The sequence below is a fragment of the Macaca fascicularis genome, chromosome 6 (genome assembly GCF_037993035.2).
Source record: "Macaca fascicularis isolate 582-1 chromosome 6, T2T-MFA8v1.1".
Classification (NCBI taxonomy): domain Eukaryota; kingdom Metazoa; phylum Chordata; class Mammalia; order Primates; family Cercopithecidae; genus Macaca; species Macaca fascicularis.
This window is the reverse complement of record NC_088380.1, coordinates 32,960,560-32,982,533: the sequence shown is the minus strand read 5'-3', so window position 1 is coordinate 32,982,533 and position 21,974 is coordinate 32,960,560. Positions and strand designations below refer to the sequence as shown.

The window sequence follows — 21,974 nt, the reverse complement described above, 5'->3', positions numbered from 1 at the left end:
TATCAAAATCAACAGAAATTCTTATGTCCTCTGGTTGTACAAAAGTAATTTGCTGTGGTGTTTATGGTCATTATTGTTATAATTTAACCTTTCCTGCTGCTGTCAAAGTAAATAAAAATGTTGGCTCTGGAGACAGACTCCCTGGATTTGATTACCAGCTCTGCCATCTCATCTATAATATGGATATAAAAGCAATATATGTCTCAGACAGGATTGTTGAGGAGATTAAATGAGTTAATATGTGTAACCATCTTAGCACCTGGTATATGGAAGGATATTAAATGTTAGCTAGTATTATCATCATCTTATTAACCCTATTGAATAATTATGAAAAGGAAAAAAACATTGACCCCAATGAATGAATGGAAAAAAATTTTCCTTTGTTGATTCCAGAAATGTGCTGAGTAGGGGAAAAAAACATACTAGCTATGAACAGTAATCCACTCTAAGATGCTTGGGAGTTGTTGGATTTAAGATCTTCATTGGTTATCTTGAATAATTTGGAATTTGAAAGATGTCAGGATCAAAGTAAATTGTTATGCCAGAAATGGTATTGGGGGAGAGAGATTAGTAATAGAACATTATGAATATCTTACAGACTCACAACATGACCAAATTCTTATGCATTCGATGTTTTTATTTCTTTCATTTTATATTCTAGGGAAGAAGATAGTTGCCTTAAGTGTCTGTTCTTTTTCCCTTTAATACTTAAAGGAATTAGTTATAAATTTAAGGGAAAAGAAATTCAGGAGGAAGCACACGAAAACTAACAAAATTCATCATTAAGAAGAATGCTTACTTTTCTAAAAATGTGACCTTAAAGAAAGTGGTCTGGTTTTAGGAGGACGTTTAGGAGAACATTTAGAAATGTTCTTACTAAAAGTGAAGGAGTTACATAACATGTAATGCATTTATGTAGCACTCATGACAGAATAGTTGCATGAGAAGGAAAACAGTGTTTCCAACGAGTTAAGGATAGGAAGAAGGAATGGCATGGCTCTAAAGGGGGTCTTGTGGCAACAGAACAGTTAACCATCTTGATTGTGATGGTAGTTACATAAGGCGGCACGTGTGATAAAATTGCATCGAGCTATTATGCATGCACACATAAATTAGTGCATATATAACTGGTGAAATCTGAAGTACCAATGTCAATTTCAGTTTGTTTTTGGGGGGCCTGTAGTGCCCATGTTAATGTCCCTCTTCCTTCCTTTGTCTCTGGAATGATTCCATATTTCCTTCCACAATGTCTACCTTTATTCTTGTATGCCACTATATGTCTTTTCTCCAGTGATCCTTTTCAAGTTGCTTCTCCCAGATACAGCCTTTGTCATTTATTAAAATTCCTTCCTATAGGTAGGTATACATAGTTTAACATACCTTTAAAAGGGCAAAATTTATAGGGTTAATCATCCTTTCCCAAGAAGGAAATGGATTATAAAATAAACCTTTAATCCTCGATGATGATTAAAATTCCAAAATGTCTTTGTATGGGAATAATTTGTATCAATCTTCAAATTTAGTTTGATGCTAAATAATTGCTAGTAATATGGTAGAATTTTCTCTTTGTCAGACTTTAGAAATACCTACAAACTACACGCAGAACAAGAGATTGTAAGGTGCTCACTCAAACCTCAAATGCTATGTTGGTTTTACTTACTGGAGTATTCCTTCATTTAGAAACTCATAATATATTAGCATAGGCTGGGCTGGGTGCAGTGGCTTACGCCTGTAATCCCAGCACTTAAAGAGGTTGTGGCGGGCGAGCCACCTGAGGTCGGGAGTTCAAGACCAACGTGGCAAAACCCTGTCTCTACTAAAAATACAAGAATTAGCCGGGCGTGGTGGCATGAGTGCCTGTAGTCCCAGCTACTTGGAAGGCTAAGGCACGAGAATCGCTTGAACCCAGGAGACACAGGTTGCAGTGAGCTGAAATCGCACCATTGCACTCCAGGCTGGGCAACAGAGTGAGACTCCATCTCAAAACTAATAATAGTTTTATTATATATTATTATATATAATATAATAATATATATTATTATAAACAATAATAGGCTGATGCTTAGTAAGAATATCTCTGGTAAAAATATATAAATATTCATTATTATAGATGAGTTATCTTTAGATAATTTCTATTAATGTAGAAGAAAACCCTATTCTGTTATCTTTAGGAAGGACCTTTCATAAGTCTCTCTCAATAAAGAATTAGTATATTATGATAAATAATAGTAAATTATGACGATAAATATTCGTAGTTCTCACTTAAGTAGAGAAACACTCAGTACTGGCAAAAGTCCCTAGTAATTGTAGACTAAGTAGAATGCTGTATCGAGTCCTGACTGCAGATGACTTTGAGACTTTCAGGATTTTCCAAGCAGGTGTATGAGCCAGAATTCTTAGGAACTAGAATTATCTAACTTAGGGGAAAAGTTTTGGAGCAATAAATTCCCATGTGGATGACTACAACCAGTAACTATCCTTTATCTCAAAATCAGAGCAAGGATTTAAAATAGTGTGAACAACAGTCACTTTGAAAAACAGGTTAGGACCAGGCACAGTGGCTCACGCCTGTAATCTCAACACGTTGGGAGGCTGAGGCAAGAGGATCGGTTGAGCCCATGAGTTCAAGAAAGATCTGGCAACATAGCATAACCATATATCTATAAAAAAATGTTTAATTAGCTCTGGGCATGGTGGCATGCACCTGTGATCCCAGCTACTTAGGAGGCTTGAGGTGGGAGGATCACTTAAGCCCAGGAAGTTGAAGGTTCAGTGAGCAACGGCTCATGCCTGTAATCCGAACACTTTGCAAGGCCGAGGTGGGAGGATCTCTTGAGCCCAGGAGTGCATTACCAGCCTGAGCAACATAGCAAGACCTCATCACTTAAAAAAAGGAAAAGGAAAACAGGTTAGCAGCTCCTCAGTAAGTTAAACATGGATTGCTATATGCCTCAGCAACTCTTTGATACCTGGATATATACTCAACTGAAAAAAATATGTCCCCGCAAAAACTCGTACACAAATGTTCAAAACAGCATTATGTGTGATAGTCAAAAAGTAGCAACAACCTAAATGTGCATCAATTGATGAATGGGTAAATAAACAAATACAGTCACACATTAGAGTATTATTCAGCCAGCCATTAAAAGAAATAAAGTACTGACACATGCTATGATGTGAATGAACCTTAAAAAGTTTATCCTCATTATCTCATGTATATGAAATACTCATAATAGGCAATGGTAGTTCTTAGGACCTGAGGATAGAGGGGTTGAGGAGTAACTGCTGTTGGGCTTGGGGTTTCCATTTAGGGTAATGAAAATGTTCTAGGATAAGATAATAGTGATAGTTGAGTAACTTTGTAAGTATTCTGAAAACTTCTGAATTTTACATTTTTAAGGCATACATTTTAAAGGTATGTGAATTTTACCAGGAAAAAAGTCTAGTTACATTGAAGGCTATAACTATGTAGAGAAAGTTGCTGTTTAATCAAGTGACTGTAACATTTCCTTGAATTAGGTTAAGTGGGTATATCCCTAGAAATGGAGGGATAGATTAAATCATGTCTCTGAAGTCCTCCTAGTTTCAAGATTTTAAGAAATCTTTTGAAATTGGTGCCAAAGATATTCTTACATAGACATGGTCATGTAGTGAAAAATTATTTTTATTCATGAAGTAACAAGGAATTTCTTTTCTTTTTTTTTTTTTTTCCTTGAGACGGAGTCTCGCTCTGTCACCCAGGCTGGAGTGCAATGGCGCGATCTCAGCTCACCTCCGCTTCTTGAGTTCAAGCGGTTTTCCTGCCTCAGCCTCCTGAGTAGCTGGGATTACAGGCACGCGCCACCACCCCCCGGCTAATTTTTGTATTTTTAGTAGAGACCGGATTTCACCATGTTGGCCGGGCTGGTGTCGAGCTCCTGACCTCGTGATCACCTTGGTCTCCCAAAGTGCTGGAATTACAGGCGTGAGCCACCGCACCCGGTCAAGGATTTTCTTTACTGATCATAGTGATTTCAGTCATACACAATGTTTCTGTACTGATGCAAATATTTTTTTGTGTTCTAAGGAAGGAATCTTTTGGCATTGGCTACTATTAGGGAGCAACTTACACTCATTGAAAACCAGCTGCAGTATCAGTACATTTTTAAGATTGCATAGTGAATGGCACATTCTTCTGGCTGAAAGTAAACAACCCATTAAATAGATGTTAGCATGTCTTTAAACTTTAGGGCAGGGGTATCCAGTCTTTTGGCTTCCCTGGGCCACATTGTAGGAAGAATTGTCTTGGGCCATGCATAAAATACACTAACACTAGTAATAGCTGATGGGCTAAAAAGAAAAAAAAATCTCATAATGTTTTTAAAAAGTTTATGAATTTGTGTTGAGCCACATTCAACGCTGAGGGCCACAGATTGGACAAACTTGCTTTAGGGGTTTTTTGGTTTTGTTTGTGCTGTTTATTGAGACAGTCTCACTCTGTCACACAGGCTGTAGTGCAGTGGCACCATCTGGGCCCACTGCAGCCTCAACCTCCCTGTCTCACACCATCCTGCCTCAGCCTTGCAAGTAGTTGGAATCACAGGTGTGTGACACCATGCCCAGCTAATTATTTGTAGAGACAGGGTCTCCCTGTGTTTCCCAGGCTGGGCTCAAGTGATCTTCCCCCCTCCACCTCCCGAAGTGCTTAGCCACCATGCCTGGCTAAGCTTTAGAATTTTAATAAATTTATTTTAATAAATTTTAATAAAAGAAAAAAGTAAAAACACAAGATAAGATGATATGATTCAGTGCCAAAGTTTGCCTTCTCTTCCCTTATCTTGGAAAACAATATGCTCTTTTTGGCTCTCAGTTCTGCTGATAGTTCAATATGCCCTTCAGCCAAGAGCATTAATTAACATTTGATCTGAACTTTCCCATCTCCCTTTTTTTTTTTTAATTTAAAAAATGGTAATTAAAATTTCAGAGGGAGAAGAGGATAGAACTTTAAAAATTGATTAAAATTTTCTTTTTTTTTTTTTTTCTTTTTCTTTCTGTTTTGTTTTTTTGAGGTGGAGTCTCGCTCTGTCCACTCAGGCTGGAGTGCAACTGCCTCCCAAGTAGCTGGGACTACAGGCACCCGCCACCACGCCTGGCGAATTTTTTGTATTTTTAGTAGAGACAGGGTTTCACCGTGTTAGCCAGGATGGTCTGGATCTCCTGACCGCGTGAGCCACCACGCCCGGCCTTAAATTTTCCTTTTTTTATTTTTTGAGACAGAGTCTCTCTCTGTCACCCAGGCTAGATTGCAGTGGCACAATTTTGACTCTCACTGCAACCTCTGCCTCCCAGGTTCAAGCAGTACTCCTGCCTCAGCCTCACGAGTAGCTGGGACTACAGGTGCACGCCACCATACCCGACTAATGTTTGTGTTTTTAGTAGAGATGGGTTTACACCATGTTGGCCAGGCTGGTCTCAAACTCCTGACTTAAGTGATCCGCCCACCGTGGCCTCCCAAAGTGCTGAGATTACAGGCATGAGCCTCCACACTCAGCCGTTTTAATTTTCATTTGGAATTGGAAATACAAGAGAATTGCTAAGAAAAGTTCAACTCTACCAGATAGCAAAACATCCTAGAAAGCAACAGAAATTTAAACAATGTAGTTATGGCACAGAAGTAGACAGATAAACCTTTGGAATGGAAGAGCCTTGAAGTAGACCATTAGATATAAGGGAATTAATGTATGACAGACCTGATGCTTCAAATCATTGGGAAAAGATGAATCATCAGCAAAGTGGTTTTGAGATAACTGGCTAATCATCTAAGGAAAACACTGAACTATACATATATACAAGTAAATACCAAATGACTTAAGGAGCCACACATAAATTATCAAAGTATTAAGAAAAATAATTTTCACATAGGCAAGATCTTTTTAAGAAGTCTGTAAATACAGGAAGCCATGAAGGATATTATTGGAAATTTCATGTGCTATCTTTAAGCTTAAGCAAATGAGCCAGTAAAAATATGCTGCACCTCACTGATTGATTAAAAAATATAACTTGGCTGGCCCTGGTGGCTCACACCTGTAATCCCAGCACTTTGGGAGGCCGAGGCAGGCAGATCTCCTGAAGTCAGGAGTTCAAGACCAGCATGGTCAACATGGTGAAACCCCATCTCTACTAAAAATACAAAAGTTAGCCTGGAGTGGTGGCACACGCCTGTAATCCCAGCTACTTTGGAGGATGAGGCAGGAGAATCGCTTGAACCCGAGAGGTGGAGGTTGCAGTGAGCCGAGATAGCGCCACTGCACTCCAACCTGGGCAACAGAGCAAGACTCTATCTCAAAAATAAATAAAAAAATAAATACAAGGTATAGCCAGGCGTGAAGGCATATGCCTGTAATGTTGGCAGGTGCGCAGAGTTTGAGACCAGCCTGGGCAACATGGCGAAAATACCCCATCTCTGTGGAAAATACAAAAATGAGCCAGATGTGTTGGTGTGAGCCTGTGTTCCTGGCTACTTGGGAGGCTGAGTGAGATCTGAGCCCAGGGAGGTCGAGGTTGCAGTGAGCTGTGATGGCACCACTGCACTCCAGCCTGGGCGACAGAGTGAGACCCTGTCTCAAAACTGTTGTAAATAACAATTAGATACTGTTTTGCCCATCATACTTGTGAGAATATTTTTCCGTTTATAGTATCCAGAAGGGGGAAGCAGACTTGCATACATATTACTAGTGGATATATTAATCAGTATAAACTTGGGGGAGCTTCATTTGTTAGTATTCACCACTTTTACATGTTTAGCGGTCCCACTGATTAATAAAAGTTCTTTCTCCAGGACTTGTCACGTAAGTGCACAGAAACATCTTAAAACAGGCATTCATTGTAATACAGTAATGAAAATACTGAAACCAGCCTAGGGTTTACCAGTAGAAAATTAGGTAAATAAGTTTGGTACATCCACATGAGTATAATTACAGTTCTTAAATTGTATGCTGTCTACCAAATGCCTAGGAAGGCCATCAGCAACCATTCTGTTAAAGCAGGTAGCTGCCATTTTTCTTTGTTTTCAACATCCTGCTTGTTTCTTTGATGTCACTTCTCATAATTTTTGTAATTTCGTGTGTGTTAAAGATTTTTTTACTTAATGTTTAAGAAAACAAAATGGCATGCACACAGAAAAGCTAGGAAATAAAAACATGAGAACATACCGATTATTTCAGTTGTATAAGTAATTCCTTTAAATGTCTCTTTCATTACACATGCTTTTTTATGTTGCATTTGGAGGGAGGTAAATGTAGTAAGTATTGCTACTTGGGGTTTTTCAGTTAACTCAAAATTCTGACTCTTTTTGTTGCAGTTTGCATTGAGACTCCTTGCATTCCGCCAGATACACAAAGTTCTAGGCATGGATCCATTACCGCAAATGAGCCAACGTTTTAACATCCACAACAACAGGAAACGAAGAAGGGATAGTGATGGAGTTGATGGATTTGAAGCTGAGGGGAAAAAAGACAAAAAAGATTATGATAACTTTTAAAAAGTGTCTGTAAATCTTCAGTGTTAAAAAAACAGGTGCCCATTCGTTGGCTCTTTTTCATGCATAATAATGTCTACATTGAAAAATTTATCAAGAATTTAAAGGATTTCATGGAAGAACCAAGTTTTTCTATGACATTAAAAAATGTACGGTGTTAGGTATTATTTGAATGGAAAGACACCCAAAAAACAAAAAAAAGTGCTCCGACTAGGGGGAAAACAGTAGTTCTGATTTTTTTCCCATTATTTTGATTTTGTTTTCTGGTTGCCCTAGCTTCCCCCCCTATTTTTGTGTCTTTTATTAACTAGTGCGTTGTCTTATTAAATCTTCACTGTATTTAATGCAGGATTTGTGCTTCAGTTGCTCTGTGTATTTTGATATTTTTATTTAGAGGTTTTGTTTGCTTTTTGACACTAGTTGTAAGTTACTTTGTGTTATAGATGATATCCTTTACCCCATCTTAATATTTTACAGCAGTACGTTTTTTTGTAACGTGAGACTGCAGAGTTTGTTTTTCTATATGTGAAGGATTACAACACAAAAAGTTACCCTGCCATTCGAGTGCTCAGAACTGAATGTTTCTGCAGATCTTGTGGCATTTGTCTCTAGTGTGATATATAAAGGTGTAATTAAGACAGATTTCTGTTAATCTAATCAAGTTGGCTGTTAGTTGTGCATTAGCAGTATAAAAGCTAATATATACTATATGGTCTTGCAACAGTTTTAAAGCTTCTGCATAATAATAAAAATGCATGACATTTTTGTTTTTAATAGACTTTTAAAATTATAATTTTAGGTTTAACACGTAGATCTTTGTACAGTTGACTTTTTGACATAGCAAGGCCAAAAATAACTTTCTGAATATTTTTTTCTTGTGTGTAAGTGGAAAGGGCATTTTTCACATATAAGTGGGCTAACCAATATTTTCAAAAGAACTTTATCATTGTGCAACTAACAACAGTAACTAGCCCTTAATTATGGTGACAGTTCCTTATTGGTGTGTGTGAGATTACTCTAGCAACTATTTACAGTATAACACAGATGATCTTCTCCACACATCCCATCACCCAGATAATTTACAGTTCTGTTAACAGTGAGGTTGATAAAGTATTACTGATAAAAAATTAAAATTAAGATTATCTAAGGAAAAAAACAGAAAATTATTTGGTGTGGCCATCTTACATGCTTATGTCTCCTACACAAAGCTAAATATTCTAGCAGTGATGTAATGAAAAATTACATCTTACTGTTGATGTATGTATGCTCTGGTACACAGATGTCATTTTGTTGTCACAGCACTACAGTGAAATACACAAAAAATGAAATTCATATAATGACTTAAATGTATTATATGTTAGAACTGACAACATAAACTACTTTTGCTTTGAAATGATGTATGCTTCAGTAAAATCATATTCAAATTTATTGAGTACTACATCTTGTTATTCCTGACAAATGTTTGTTGCCTAAGCACATAATTTTCAGAAAATTTTGTAATTCAATACTATATTGGCTTAATTTCTTTCTAGGGTCAGAATCTTCCCCCAAAGTCTTGAGAGGGCCAGGAAACCATTGGAGACCACAAGGGAAACAGAACAGGAGACTCAGCCTTTTCTCCCGGATTCATAACATATAGATTATCTAATCTAAAAATCTGAAAAGATCAAAATCTGAAACTTTTTGAGGGCCTACATGACATTCAAAGGAAATACTCATTGGACCATTTCCGATTTTCAGATTAGGGATACTCAACTGATATAAATATTCCAAAATCCAAAACAGTTCTGGTCCCAAGCATTTCAGCTAAGATATACTCAACCTGTACTGTCTGTTTAACTTGGACAAAACTTTTTTTCCCGTTTTAAATTTTTCTGGGTCTCATTTTACTCTTCTTTAGAGTTTTGTTTCTCACAGTTCTCTTGGAAGAATGCTGACCTGGCACGATGGCTCACGCCTGTAATCCTAACACTTTTGGAAGCCGAGGCAGGCAGATCTGCTTGAGCTCGAGAGTTTGAGACCAGCCTGGGCAACATGACAAAACCGCGCCTCTACTGAAAGTACAAAAATACTGGCTGAGCGTGGTGGCACATGCCTGTAGTCTCAGCTGCTCGGGAGGCTGAGGCAGAAGGATTGCTTGAGCCTGGGAGGTCAAGGCTGCAGTGAGATCACGCCACTGCACTCCAGCCTGAGGGACAGAGTGAGATCCTGTCTTGAAAAAAAAAAAGAATGGGAACTGACCTTTACTACATGTTGATTCTAGACCTTTACTACACATTGATTCTAGGCACCATGCTAGGTTTTTTTTATGTATTTTCGCATTTAAATCCCATTTAAAACTATCATAAATAAATTGTAGGCAGTATACGTCGTAAGTTTTTAGATGAGGAAACAAGCCCAGAATGGCTAAGTGAACATTATACACCTTACGTCACTGTTTAAGTGACAGTTTCAAAGTTCATGGTCAGCACTTTGCCAGGCTGCTTCCTTCACCCTGCAATTACGTACTAAAGATGTTTTCGGCCCATCTGGGACCAAAATTTTGCGTTTGGTTTGAGTGTCTTCATCCAAAAATACAATTGGTACCATTTAAATTTTTTACTAAAATAATTATTTCTGTGTTTTTTACATAGCTTGTTTTCATAGCTGTTGCTAGACCCACATCAGTTATATGAAAGAGTAACTTGGATTGAATATTCCTTAGTATCCTCTGCTTTGACAGTTCTTTTGTTTTATTGTTTTGTTTTTTGAGACAGGGTCACGCTGTGTCCCCCAGGCTGGAATGCAGTAGCACGATCGTAGTTCACAGCAGCCTCGAACTCCTGGGCTCAAGCAATTCTCCTGCTTAAGGCCTCCCAAGTAGCTAGGACTACAGGTGTGCGCCACTACACCCAGCTTTTTTTTTGTAGAAATGGAGGCCTTGCTATATTGCCCAGGCTGGTCTTGAACTTGTAGTCTTAAGCAGTCCTTACCCACCTTGGCCTCCCAAAGCACTGGGATTACAGGCATGAGCCACCACACCTGGCCTGATTTTTTTGTTGTTGTTTGAGACAGTTTCACTCTTGTCACCCAGGTTGGAGTTGAGTGGCGCTATCGTGGCTCACTGCAACCTCCGCCTTTCAGGTTCAAGTGATTCTCATGCCTCAGCCTCCCAAGTAGCTGATATTACAGATGTGCACCACCACACCTGGCTAATTTTTGTATTTTTTGTAGTGACAGGGTTTTGCCATGTTGGGCAGGCTGGTCTTGTGAACTCCTGGCCTCAAGTGATCCACCTGCCTTGTTCTTCCAAAGTGCTGGGATTATAGGCTGGCCTGATTTTTTTTAAGTCAACAGTATTGTAAATAATTTTTCTGCTTCCTGAAAAAAGCAGAAGTCTTGTTTTTGCATGGTCATTACATTATTATGTGTTACGAATTTATAAGCAGTTCCTTTAGAGGAGCCACCATTTTTTGAATTTGACAAAGCTATTTTATTTTAAAAAATTTCCCAATAAAGGACAAATACTGGCTGGGCGCGGTGGCTCATTCCTGTAATCTCAGCACTCTAGGAGGCCAAGGTGGGCGGATCACCTGAGGTCAGGAGTTCAATGCCAGCCTGGCCATGGTGAAACCCTGTCTCTACTAAAAATACAAAAATTAGACGGGCGTGGTGGTGTGCACCTGTAATCCCAGCTACTCGGGAGGCTGAGGCAGGAGAATTGCTTGAACCCGGGAGGCGGAGGTTGCAGTGAGCCGAGATCATGCCACTGCACTCCAGCCTGGGCAACAAGAGTAAAATTCCGTCTCAAAAAAAAAAAAGCACAAAGGACAAATATACAAAGATGATGATGTTCATAGCAGTGGGCTGAAACTTGATTGTTCATGAGTCATCTGAGGAACATTCTAAAAGTTAAGATTTCTAGCCAGGCATGCCTGTAATCCTAACAGTTTGGGAGGCCAAGGCAGGCAGATTGCTTGAGCCCAAGAGTTCAAGACTAGCCTGGAAAACGTGCAAAACCCTGTTCTAAAAAGTTAAGAGTTCTAAACCCCAACTGCAGAGATTCTTACCGAGACAGGCCAGAAAAGCCTGAGAATCTGTCGTTTAAGATGACTTTATATTAGGTAATTTCTTTGAATGGGTGGTTCATACACATGATACTTAAAAAGTTGACAGGTGGCCGGGCACGGTGGCTCAAGCCTGTAATCCCAGCACTTTGGGAGGCCGAGACCGGCGGATCACGAGGTCAGGAGATCGAGACCATCCTGGCTAACACGGTGAAACCCCGTCTCTACTAAAAAATACAAAAAACTAGCCAGGCGAGGTGGTGGGCGCCTGTAGTCCCAGCTACTCGGGAGGCTGAGGCAGGAGAATGGCGTAAACCCAGGAGGCGGAGCTTGCAGTGAGCTGAGATCCGGCCACTGCACTCCAGCCTGGGAGACAGAGCGAGACTCCGTCTCAAAAAAAAAAAAAAAAAAAAAAAAGTTGACAGGTATAAAGTGGTACATAGCATAAAGCAAGTAGTTTCGTTTACCTTACCTTCCAATTATGTTATTTCCCTTCCAAGAGGGAGTGTTGGCTCTTTGTGTGTCCTTCCACAGATGATCACTGTATGTGTTAGCATTAATGGATGCATCGTGTTTGTTGTTTACAAAAATGATAGCATACTGTGTATGATCTACACCTTGCTGCTTTTTATTTAATGTATCTAGGAGTCTTGGAGGTTATTATGTATCAGTACACATAGAGAAACTGCATTTTTAACAATTACTATAGGATTGTTCCAAATTAGATTTTTTTTTTTTCCTTAAATTTTATGTGGGAGACCACGCCATTGCACTCCAGCCTGGGCGACAAGAGCAAATAATCCATCACAAAAAGAAAAAAAGAAAAGCCGGGCACGGTGGCTCACGTCTATAATCTCAGCACTTTGGGAGGCTGAGGCGGGTGGATCTCCTGAGGTCAGGAGTTTGAGACCAGTCTGGCCGATATGGTGAAACCCCATCTCTACTAAAGATACAAAAATTAGCCGGACGTGGTGGCAGGCACCTGTAATCCCAGCTACTCAGGAGGCTGAGGCAGGAGAATGGCGTGAACCCAGGAAGCGGAGCTTGCAGTGAACCAAGATCGTGCCACTGCACTCCAGCCTGGGTGACACAGCAAGACTCCGTCTCAAAAAAAAAAAAAAAAAAAAAAGCCAGGCCACGGTGGCTCACACCTGAAATCTCAACACTTTGGGAGGCTGAGGCGGGCAGATCACAAGGTCAGGAGTTCGAGACCAGCCTGACCAACATGGTGAAACCCTGTCTCTACTAAAGATACAAAAATTAGCCAGCTGTGGTGGCACACACCACTAATCCCAGCTACTCGGAAGGCTGAGACAGGAGAAAGCTTGAACCCAGGAGATGGAGGTTGCAGTGAGCTGAGATCGCACCACTGCACTCCAGCCTGGGCGACAGGGTGAGACTCCATCTAAAAAAAATTTTTTTAAATGTACATGGTTCTGATACAAATTGTGGATCATGCTTTAATAAATGCTGTATAGCAATGACCATAATGTACTCTACAGTGCAAAACTAAACTATATTTTAAATTTAGTATTAAGGGTATTTTGTTATCAGCCAAATCGTGTATATGTAGTTATCAATATGTTAATTGGAACATTAAGCAAATCGTAATATCCCCATTCCCTAAGGAATTTTATTGATTACCTGTAGTCTAGGTAATTTTAGTCTTCCTTTATCTTGCTTAGTGTAATAATATTGGGTGTAAAATAAAATCTGGACATATGAAACAGTTATATTACTAACTTAAAGTCTGAATTTTTTTTTTTTTTTTTTTTTTTTTTTTTGAGAGAGTTTTGCTGTGTCCCCCAAGCTGGAGTGCAGTGGTGCAATCATGGCTCACTGCAACCTCCACTTCCCAGGTTCAAGCCATTCTCCTGCTTCAGCCTCCCAAGTAGCTGGAGTTACAGGCAGGTGCCACCACGCCTGGCTGATTTTTGTATTTTTAGTAGAGACAGAGTTTCACCATGTTGTCCAGGCTGGTCTCCAGCTTCTGACCTCAAGTGATCTGCCGGCCTTGGCCTCCCAAAGTGCTGGGATTACAGGTGTGAACCATGGTGCCTGGCCTGAAACATATTTTTTAACATTAATTAAGCTGATTCTATGTTAAATACAAAGCTAATATATTCACCTCATTCTAATATAATCCCAAGTGAGACATGCTACTTAATATTAAAGAAATTGGGTCTTTAGTTTGGAAAGGACTATCCAGTTTAGCAACAAACCTAATGTGAAAGCCTTTTTCTAAAAAAAGGAAGCAACCTATTGAATAAAAGTATGAAAAGGTGATTAAATTGATTGTAGGAACTGATTAATCTAAAAATACATGAAGATTAAGAGTTCAGGCTGAGTACACTGGCTCATGCCTGTAATCTCAACACTTTGGGAGGCCCAGCCGGGCAGATCACCTGAGGTCAGGAGTTCGAGAACAGCCTGGCCACCATGACAAAACCTTGTCTCTACTAAAAATACTAAAATTAGCCAGCGTGGTCGTGCATGCCTGTAGGCCCAGCTACTCGGGACGCTGAGGGAAGAGAATCTCTTTTTTTCTTTTTTTTTTTTTTTTTTTTTTTTTTTTTTTTTTTTGAGACAGAGTCTCGCTCTGTCGCCCAGGCTGGAGTGCAGTGGCGCAATCTCGGCTCACTGCAAGCTCCGCCTCCCGGGTTCATGCCATTCTCCTGCCTCAGCCTCCTGAGTAGCTGGGACTACAGGCGCCCGCCACCGCGCCCGGCTAATTTTTTGTATTTTTAGTAGAAACAGGGTTTCACCGTGGTCTCGATCTCCTGACCTTGTGATCCGCCCGCCTCGGCCTCCCAAAGTGCTGGGATTACAGGCGTGAGCCACCGCGCCCGGCGGGAAGAGAATCTCTTTAACCAAGGGGGTGGAGGTTGCAGTGAGCCAAGATCATGCCATTGCACTCCAGCCTGGGCAACAGAGCAAGACTCCATCTCAAAAAAAGAAAAATAAAATGAGAAAACTTGATGACACAGGGCTTGTGTTTCTACATGGTAACAATTAGCTAAAGCTGAGAGTAGGAGCCACTCCCTTTAGAAGATAAATTTTAGACAAAACCTGTTCTGAACAGTTTACCACAGCCTCCATCATTTCCTATTTGTCTACCAGGCTAACCCTGTTGGCATTTTATTTTATTATATCTCAGACCCCAGACATTTTACCTATGTGTTCTTCCAATTTAAACATGGAACCATATCTGTTAAGCTTGGGAACAATCTCTAGTTATTTTCAGTTCTAAATTTTTAAATTGTGTAATCAGGTATTTCCTATACATTAGGATATTTAATGCTCCTCCACTTAATGTAACAGCCACAGAGAAACACTTGATGCACTTTCTTCACTGATTTTTTTCAAAAGAAATATCAGGAAGGCCTGAAATTTAAGCAAGCTACAACCTTAAGGAAATCCATCCTTTCATTGGAGAGACCAAATCCATTTACCTTTTGAAAATCTCAGTCACATTGGAGTAGCCTGCCTTTCATCCTGTCTGCTCTCTGGACTAAGAGAAAGAGGTAGAAGAAAGGGCACTGGGAGTTGAAGAAAAAGAAAACATGGATGAACTAAAAGGAAAATAAGATGTTTCTAGATGACAACATTTTTATTGTACTGTTACTGAAAAGGGGTCCCAATTTCTTGAATCTCACGCAAGAAAGAATTCGGGGCAAGTCCATAGAGTAAGGTAAAAACAAGTTTATTAGGAAAGTAAGGGAATAAAGAATGGCTACTCCATAGGCAGAGCAGCAACCTGGGCTGTTCAACTGCTTACACTTATTGTTACTTCTTGATTATATGCTAAACAAAGGGTAGATTATTCATGAGTCTTCTGGGAAAGGGGTGAGCAATTCCTGGAACTGAGAGTTTCTTCCCTTTTTAGACCATGTAGTGTAACTTCCTGACATTGCCATGGCATTTGTAAACTGTCATGGTGCTGATAGGAGTGCCTTTTAGCATGCTAAGGCATTATAATTGACGTATAATGAGCAGTGAGGATGACCAAAGGTCACCTTCATCACCATCTTGGTTTTGGCAGGATTTGGCCGCTTCTTTACTGCATGCTGTTTTATCAGCAAGGTCTTTGTTACCTGTATCTTGTGCCAACCTCCTGTCTCTTCCTGTGACTACAAATACCTAACCTCCTGAAAATGCAGGCCCAGAGGTCTCAGCCTTATTTTACCCAGCTTCTATTCAAGATGGAGTTGCTCTAGTTTGAATGCCTCTGACATATTTCCCCTCTCCCTTTTATAAGAAAACCCTTAATCTTGAGTTCTAGAGGGACAAAGCTCCATCTTCTGTAACTTCTTCAGGGTGAATAAGGGCAATGATATTCCTGCCTAACAAATTAGGATCTCTTGTATTTGTGGTAGAGAGGCACTCAGTCAGAAAGCATCAGTGTGGTGAGGGCCATTCATAAATTTGAGTTCCAACAAAAGGTGATATCTAGAAGATTAATAAGTGTTCAATTTAAGAAACCATTCAGTAAGCTTATCCTGCACTCCTACACAAAGAATACAACAGCAATATATTCCACAACAGTAAAGCAAAATAAGTAAAATTATCCCAAGTAAACTAAATAGAAGGCTTTCCATGAACTGGGCAACTGTTGGAACCAAGCTGATACAGGGTCGCCAACTGATTCCAATATGTGCCTAGAATTGGAATACTTATCCAGACTTTTTTTTTTTTTTTTTTTTTTTTTTTTTTTTTTTTTTTGAGACGGAGTCTCGCTCTGTCGCCCAGCCCAGGCTGGAGTGCAGTGGCGCGATCTCGGCTCACTGCAAGCTCTGCCTCCCGGGTTCACGCCATTCTCCTGCCTCAGCCTCCCGAGTAGCTGGGACTACAGGCGCCCACAACCGCGCCCGGCTAATTTTTTGTAATTTTTAGTAGAGACGGGGTTTCACCGTGGTCTCGATCTCCTGACCTCGTGATCCGCCCGCCTCGGCCTCCCAAAGTGCTGGGATTACAGGCGTGAGCCACCGCGCCCGGCCTATCCAGACTTTTTTATGGTACCCATCCATCTCTCTTGTTTCTTCTAAGCTGTAGCCAAAGATCACTGGTTGGTTCACAGGAATAAGCAGTCGGTCTAAATTGCAGAAAAATAAAAAACTTAAAAACTACTAGAATCTAATCACAGGTGTACCATAGTTCTTGAAACATAATTTTTTCACTTTCCAGTCTCCCATTTTTACTAAAGACAAATCATACTAAGACGGGTTTGCTTGCAAAAATAAGCTTTTTTTGAAAAGATAAATCAGGTAGAGAGAAAACAAATATACTCCAAATTTTGTTCACGGGAATATACTTTACTCAATTGTTAAAAGCTGTAAATAGTTCAAAAGAAAAGTTGCCTTGACTCTGGAAAAACAAAACAAAGGGTTACCAACATTTTAAGCAAAAGGTTAAAAAAAAAAAAAAAAAAAAAAAGATTACTTCCGTCTTCTATTAGTTCAGTACATGTAGTTAACTCCTGTTGATACTCATGAACATTTCAACTCTCCATGAGAGTCCTATTTTTCCTCTATTCTAATGTCACAATCTTCAAAGTTGTCAGAAACCTGCATTCAACTTTTTGAAGAGGATTAAAACAAAACAACAATAGTCTGTGGATGACAAAAACTCTTAGAACAGTCATAATTTAAGCCACAGTGGATTAGGAATTTTGGTTACCTCTGTGGCACACAATAATTTTACATAACAATTATGATTATTAATAACATACACTAAGTCATATCAGAATTTTAGGAGTTTCCCATAATTTTGGAATGCATACCAATAATGTATTTATACAAATATAGTTCAAAGAAAGCTACCATTTCATATTTGGCAATGCTTCCTATTTTTATACCAAATAAGTCAGTTTCACCTTTGCATTAATGTACTGTTAATGTTAAGCCCAATTCTATTTTTTTTTTTTTGAGATGGAGTCTTGCTCTGTTCCCCAGGCTGGAGTGCTGGAGTGCTGGAGTGCAGTGATGCGATCTCGGCTCACTGCAAGCTCCGCCTCCCAGGTTCACGCCATTCTCCTGCCTCAGCCTCCCGAGTAGCTGGGACTACAGGGGCCCGCCACTATGCCCAGCTAATTTTTTGTATTTTTTAGTAGAGACGGGGTTTCACCATGTTAGCCAGGATGGTCTCGATCTCCTGACCTCGTGATCCACCCACCTGGGCCTCCCAGAGGGCTGGGATTACAGGCATGAGCCACCGCGCCCAGCCAGGCCCAATTCTTAATAAAACCTTGGCTGGGCACGGTGGCTCATGCATGTAATCCCAGCACTTTGGGAGGGATGCTGGCTAACATGGTGAAACCCCATCTCCACTAAAAATACAAAAAATTAGCCGGGCGTGGTGGTGGATGCCTGTAGTCCCAGCTACTCAGGAGGCTGAGGCAGGAGAATGACATGAACCCAGGAGGCAGAGCTTGCAGTGAGCAGAGATCACACCACTGCACTTCAGCCTGGGCCTGGGTGACAAAGCAAGACTCCATCTCAAAAAATATGTGTATGTATATATATACATATATATACACACACACACATATATATATATATATATTTTTTTTTTTTTTACCAAAACCACATTTCACTATTCTTATACACCTTGCATGTAAAACTGTTTTTACTTCCCGAAAATTACTTAAGTCATGTGAACTAAAAGACATAACACTTTTTACTTTTCTGACAAAATATTTTAATTCAGCTCTCATTTTACAAGCCAATTAATCAGAGCTCTTTCATATATAAACATCACACACAACACATATAAATAAGCAGACAGAAGAAGACCCAGTAGTTGTAAGATTTTTGATTTGCAAGTTTCTTTTTTTCCTTTTTTTTTTTTTTTTTTTTTTTTGAGACAGAGTCTTGCTCTGTCACCAGGCTGGAATGCAATGGCACAATCTTGGCTCACTGCAGCCTCCACCTCCCGGGTTCAAGCGATTCTCCTGCCTCAGCCTCTCAAGTAGCTGGGATTACAGGCACACACCAACACGCCCAGCTAATTCTTGTATTTTTAGTAGAGATGGGTTTCACCATGTTGGCCAGGATGGTCTTGATCTTTTGACCTCATGATCTGACCACCTTGGTCACCCAAAGTGCTGGGATTATAGGTGTAAGCCACTGTGCTCGACCTTTTTTTTGAGACAGAGCCTCGCTCTGTTCCCAGGCTGGAGTGCAGTGGCACCATCTCAGCTCACTGCAACCTTTACCTCCCAACTTCACGCGATTCTCATGCCCCAGCCTCCTGAGTAGCTGGAATTACAGGTACGCGCCACCATGCCTGGCTAATTTTTTTTTTTTTCTTTGAGACAGAGTTCTGCTCTGTTGCCAGGCTGGAGAGCAGTAGTGCAATCTCAGCTCACTGCAACCTCCACCTCCCGGGTTCAAGCAATTCTCCAGCCTTAGCCTCCCAAGCAGCTAGGACTACAGGCATGTGCCACTACTCCCAGCTAATTTTTGTATTTTTAGTAGAGACATGGTTTCATCATGTTGGCCAGGCTGGTCTCAATCTCCTGACCTCATGATCTGCCTGCCTCAGCCTGCCAAAGTGCTGGGATTACAGGCATGAGCCACCGCACCTGGCCAATTTTTTGTATTTTTAGTAGAGACAAGGTTTCACCATGTTGGCCAGGCTGGTCTCAAACTCCTGGCCTTAAATGATCTACCTGCCTTGGCCTCCCAAAGTGCTAGGATTACTGGTATAAGCCACCTCGCCCAGCCTGATTTGCCAGTTTCTTAATTGGATTATGGGCTTCAGGGTAGAGCCCTTGGAGGGGAAGTCCAGGAAAGCATACAGTTTCTATGACATGCACAGCTGGAAGACAAAAGCATATCCCCAAAATGAAGGGTCCCATTTTTATACTGAATCCTGGATCCCCAAAAGAGAAACGCAACAGAACAAGACAGTGCAAAGATTTTAGCATGCATTTCTTTGAGTCTCACTCTGTCGCCCAGGCTGGATTGCAGTAGCATGACTTCAGCTCACTGCAACCTCCACCTCCCAGGTTCAAGCAATTCTCATGCCTTAGTAACTGAGATTACAGGCGTGCACCACCATGCCTGGCTAATTTTTGTATTTTTAGTAGAGATAGCATTTTACCGTGTTGGCCAGGCTGGTCTCCAACTCTTGACCTCAAGCAATCTGCCTGCCTTGGCTTCCCAAAGTGCTACAATTAGCAGGTGTGAGCCACCACACTTGGCAACTTACATTTCATTGCAAAACAATCCAAAGCCAATTAGCCCATTCCCCATGGGAGTCTTATCTCTCAGTGTTGGGGTTGGGATATTGCCCTACCTTCCAGGTGGCCAAGAGCATGCTTCTCTAATCCAAATGTACAAAGAGCTGAGTATCCTCCCATAACTGCCATTAGCCATTCCCAAAGTAAATGTCCTACCTAGCTATTACACAGCAAAGCACCCTCATAAAATAATTTCTGATACCCCCAAAAATAAAAAACGACAGATAATACAATGCAAAGCAGAACAGAGCCTTAGATTTTGAAAAGGATCTATTCACTTCTAATTCCTGCAATCTCATGAGGAAAACACATGTTTTTCCCAAAGCAGGGTCCGTAGTGCCTCCTCTGTTTTTCCCAAGGAGTCCCAGACTGTTACAGCTTGAATAAGCTGACTTTTATCCATAGAGCTCTTAAAAAAAAAAGAGAGAGAGAGAGAGAAAAAGTCCTTTTAAATATCTTACTGCCCAAATTTAGCCAGACCAACCTGCCAATATTTCTGGCTTTTGAATTTTACCAAAAGTAACCTCACAGGTTACAGCATTGGGCAGTTTCCATTAATCTTTCCAGAAGGGCTTAGAGCAATCAATTTTGAGCTTGCAATGGCTTTTAACTGCTCAAGATAATTTTTAGAGCTTACTATGACATGAATTCCAAATTTGTGGTCTACTGAATGGCAGAGACCAAAAGAAAGTACTGCCACGTGGTTACAAACTCAAGCCACTCAGCGTGGGGTGGAATGATCCTCTGACCAGGAATTTCAACATGTGGCTGTGGGTAAGATCAAAGAGTGGACAGCTGCCCTGAGTAATAGAAAAAATAGAGAAAGGGAAAAAAGCATTTCCTGCAGCAGGGTGGGGAAGGCAAGGTCAGAGAAACACCCACCCACTGCAGCAACACTGAATCAAGTCAGGCAGCCACTTGTCACTAGCAAAGAGATCTTCTCTAGCATCCCATTAGCTCTCGAGTTTCCCTCTTTGGGAAGAAAAAGGTTCTCTATGTCCCGTGATCCTGAACATGCCTAGTCCCATCACCCATAGGTGTCACTTCCCTTTTTTGTCTATAAATCTTCCACCACTTGGCTGTGCTGGAGTCTCTCTGAATCTGCTGTGATTCTACCTGATGGGTTATTTAAACATTTATAAAGAGATTTCCTTCGATCGTCATTTTCAATACATGTTTTCTGATTATATAAAAGCTTTCCCATACAAGAGGACTGATCTTATAACACTAAATTATTATGCCACAGTATATTTTCACCAGGTAAAGAAAACTTTTTATGGTTCACTGAGGACAATCAACTCCTTCACAATCTAGAACCCAAAGATTGGTTCTTCTGAGAATATCAAAGAAAGACCCTCCTTGCCATTGAGGACTAAGCTCTGATTTTTTTTATCTTGCCCAAATTCTTATCCAAGGGATCTGAGGAGTCATGCCCTACAAACCATAAATTCTCATCAGATGGGTTTTATTTAACCCTATATATCGTGACTAACTTTCCAACCTGACTCTGGCATTACAAGACAAACAAGAAAATCAAAATATTGTACCCCAAAACATGTTTATTTGCCATATCTTGAAATGGCCCTGAAAATCTGTCCTTTGTGGGGGAAAATTTGCATCTGTAAAGAATCACTATTAATATAGCTAAACTTTTTTCTTCCAGGCCCTCCCAATCCTAAAGAGATTAACTGAAAGTCTAGCACCTTTTAAAGATCTGAATAGGAAACACTTGTCATCTATTGTCTCTAAGGGCAGCCACTATAAGACTTCAAAAGAACCTTGGTCTTCACAATCTTTTATCTTAACCTGAACATTTCTTTTCTACTGATCCTAGGTCTTTAGACAAACTCAACCAATTGTTAACCAGAAAATGTTTAAATTTACCTATAGCCTGGAAGCCCCCCGCTTTGAGTTGTCCCACCTTTCTGGATCAAACCAATGTATTTCTTAAATGTATTTAATTGATGTCTCATGCCTCCCTAAAATGTATGAAACCAAGCTGCTCCCCGACCACCTTGGGCACATGTTCTCAGGACCTCCTGAAGGCTGTGCACAGGCCATGGTCACTCATATGTGGCTCAGAATAAATATTTTCAAATATTTTACAGAGTTAGACTCTTTTCATTGACACCATCTACACTGCAACAAAACTTCAAGACCTTGAACTTTG

The 21,974-nt window shown here is 40.4% G+C and overlaps 1 protein-coding gene across 9 annotated transcripts in view; it reads left to right on the top strand.

Moving 5' to 3' along the window:
• ZFR (zinc finger RNA binding protein) overlaps positions 1–8,944 on the top strand; it is an 87,928-nt gene extending 78,984 nt beyond the window's left edge. For all 9 annotated transcript variants that reach the window (XR_010587328.1, XR_012413607.1, XR_010587327.2 and 6 more), the window contains one exon: positions 7,340–8,944. Coding sequence is in view for 6 of the 9 variants with exons in the window: in XM_073993269.1 (XP_073849370.1) it covers positions 7,340–7,519 (180 nt within the window). In the remaining 3 variants the exon portion in view is untranslated. The remainder of the gene's footprint in view (positions 1–7,339) is intronic.
• Positions 8,945–21,974: the final 13,030 nt, after the last annotated feature.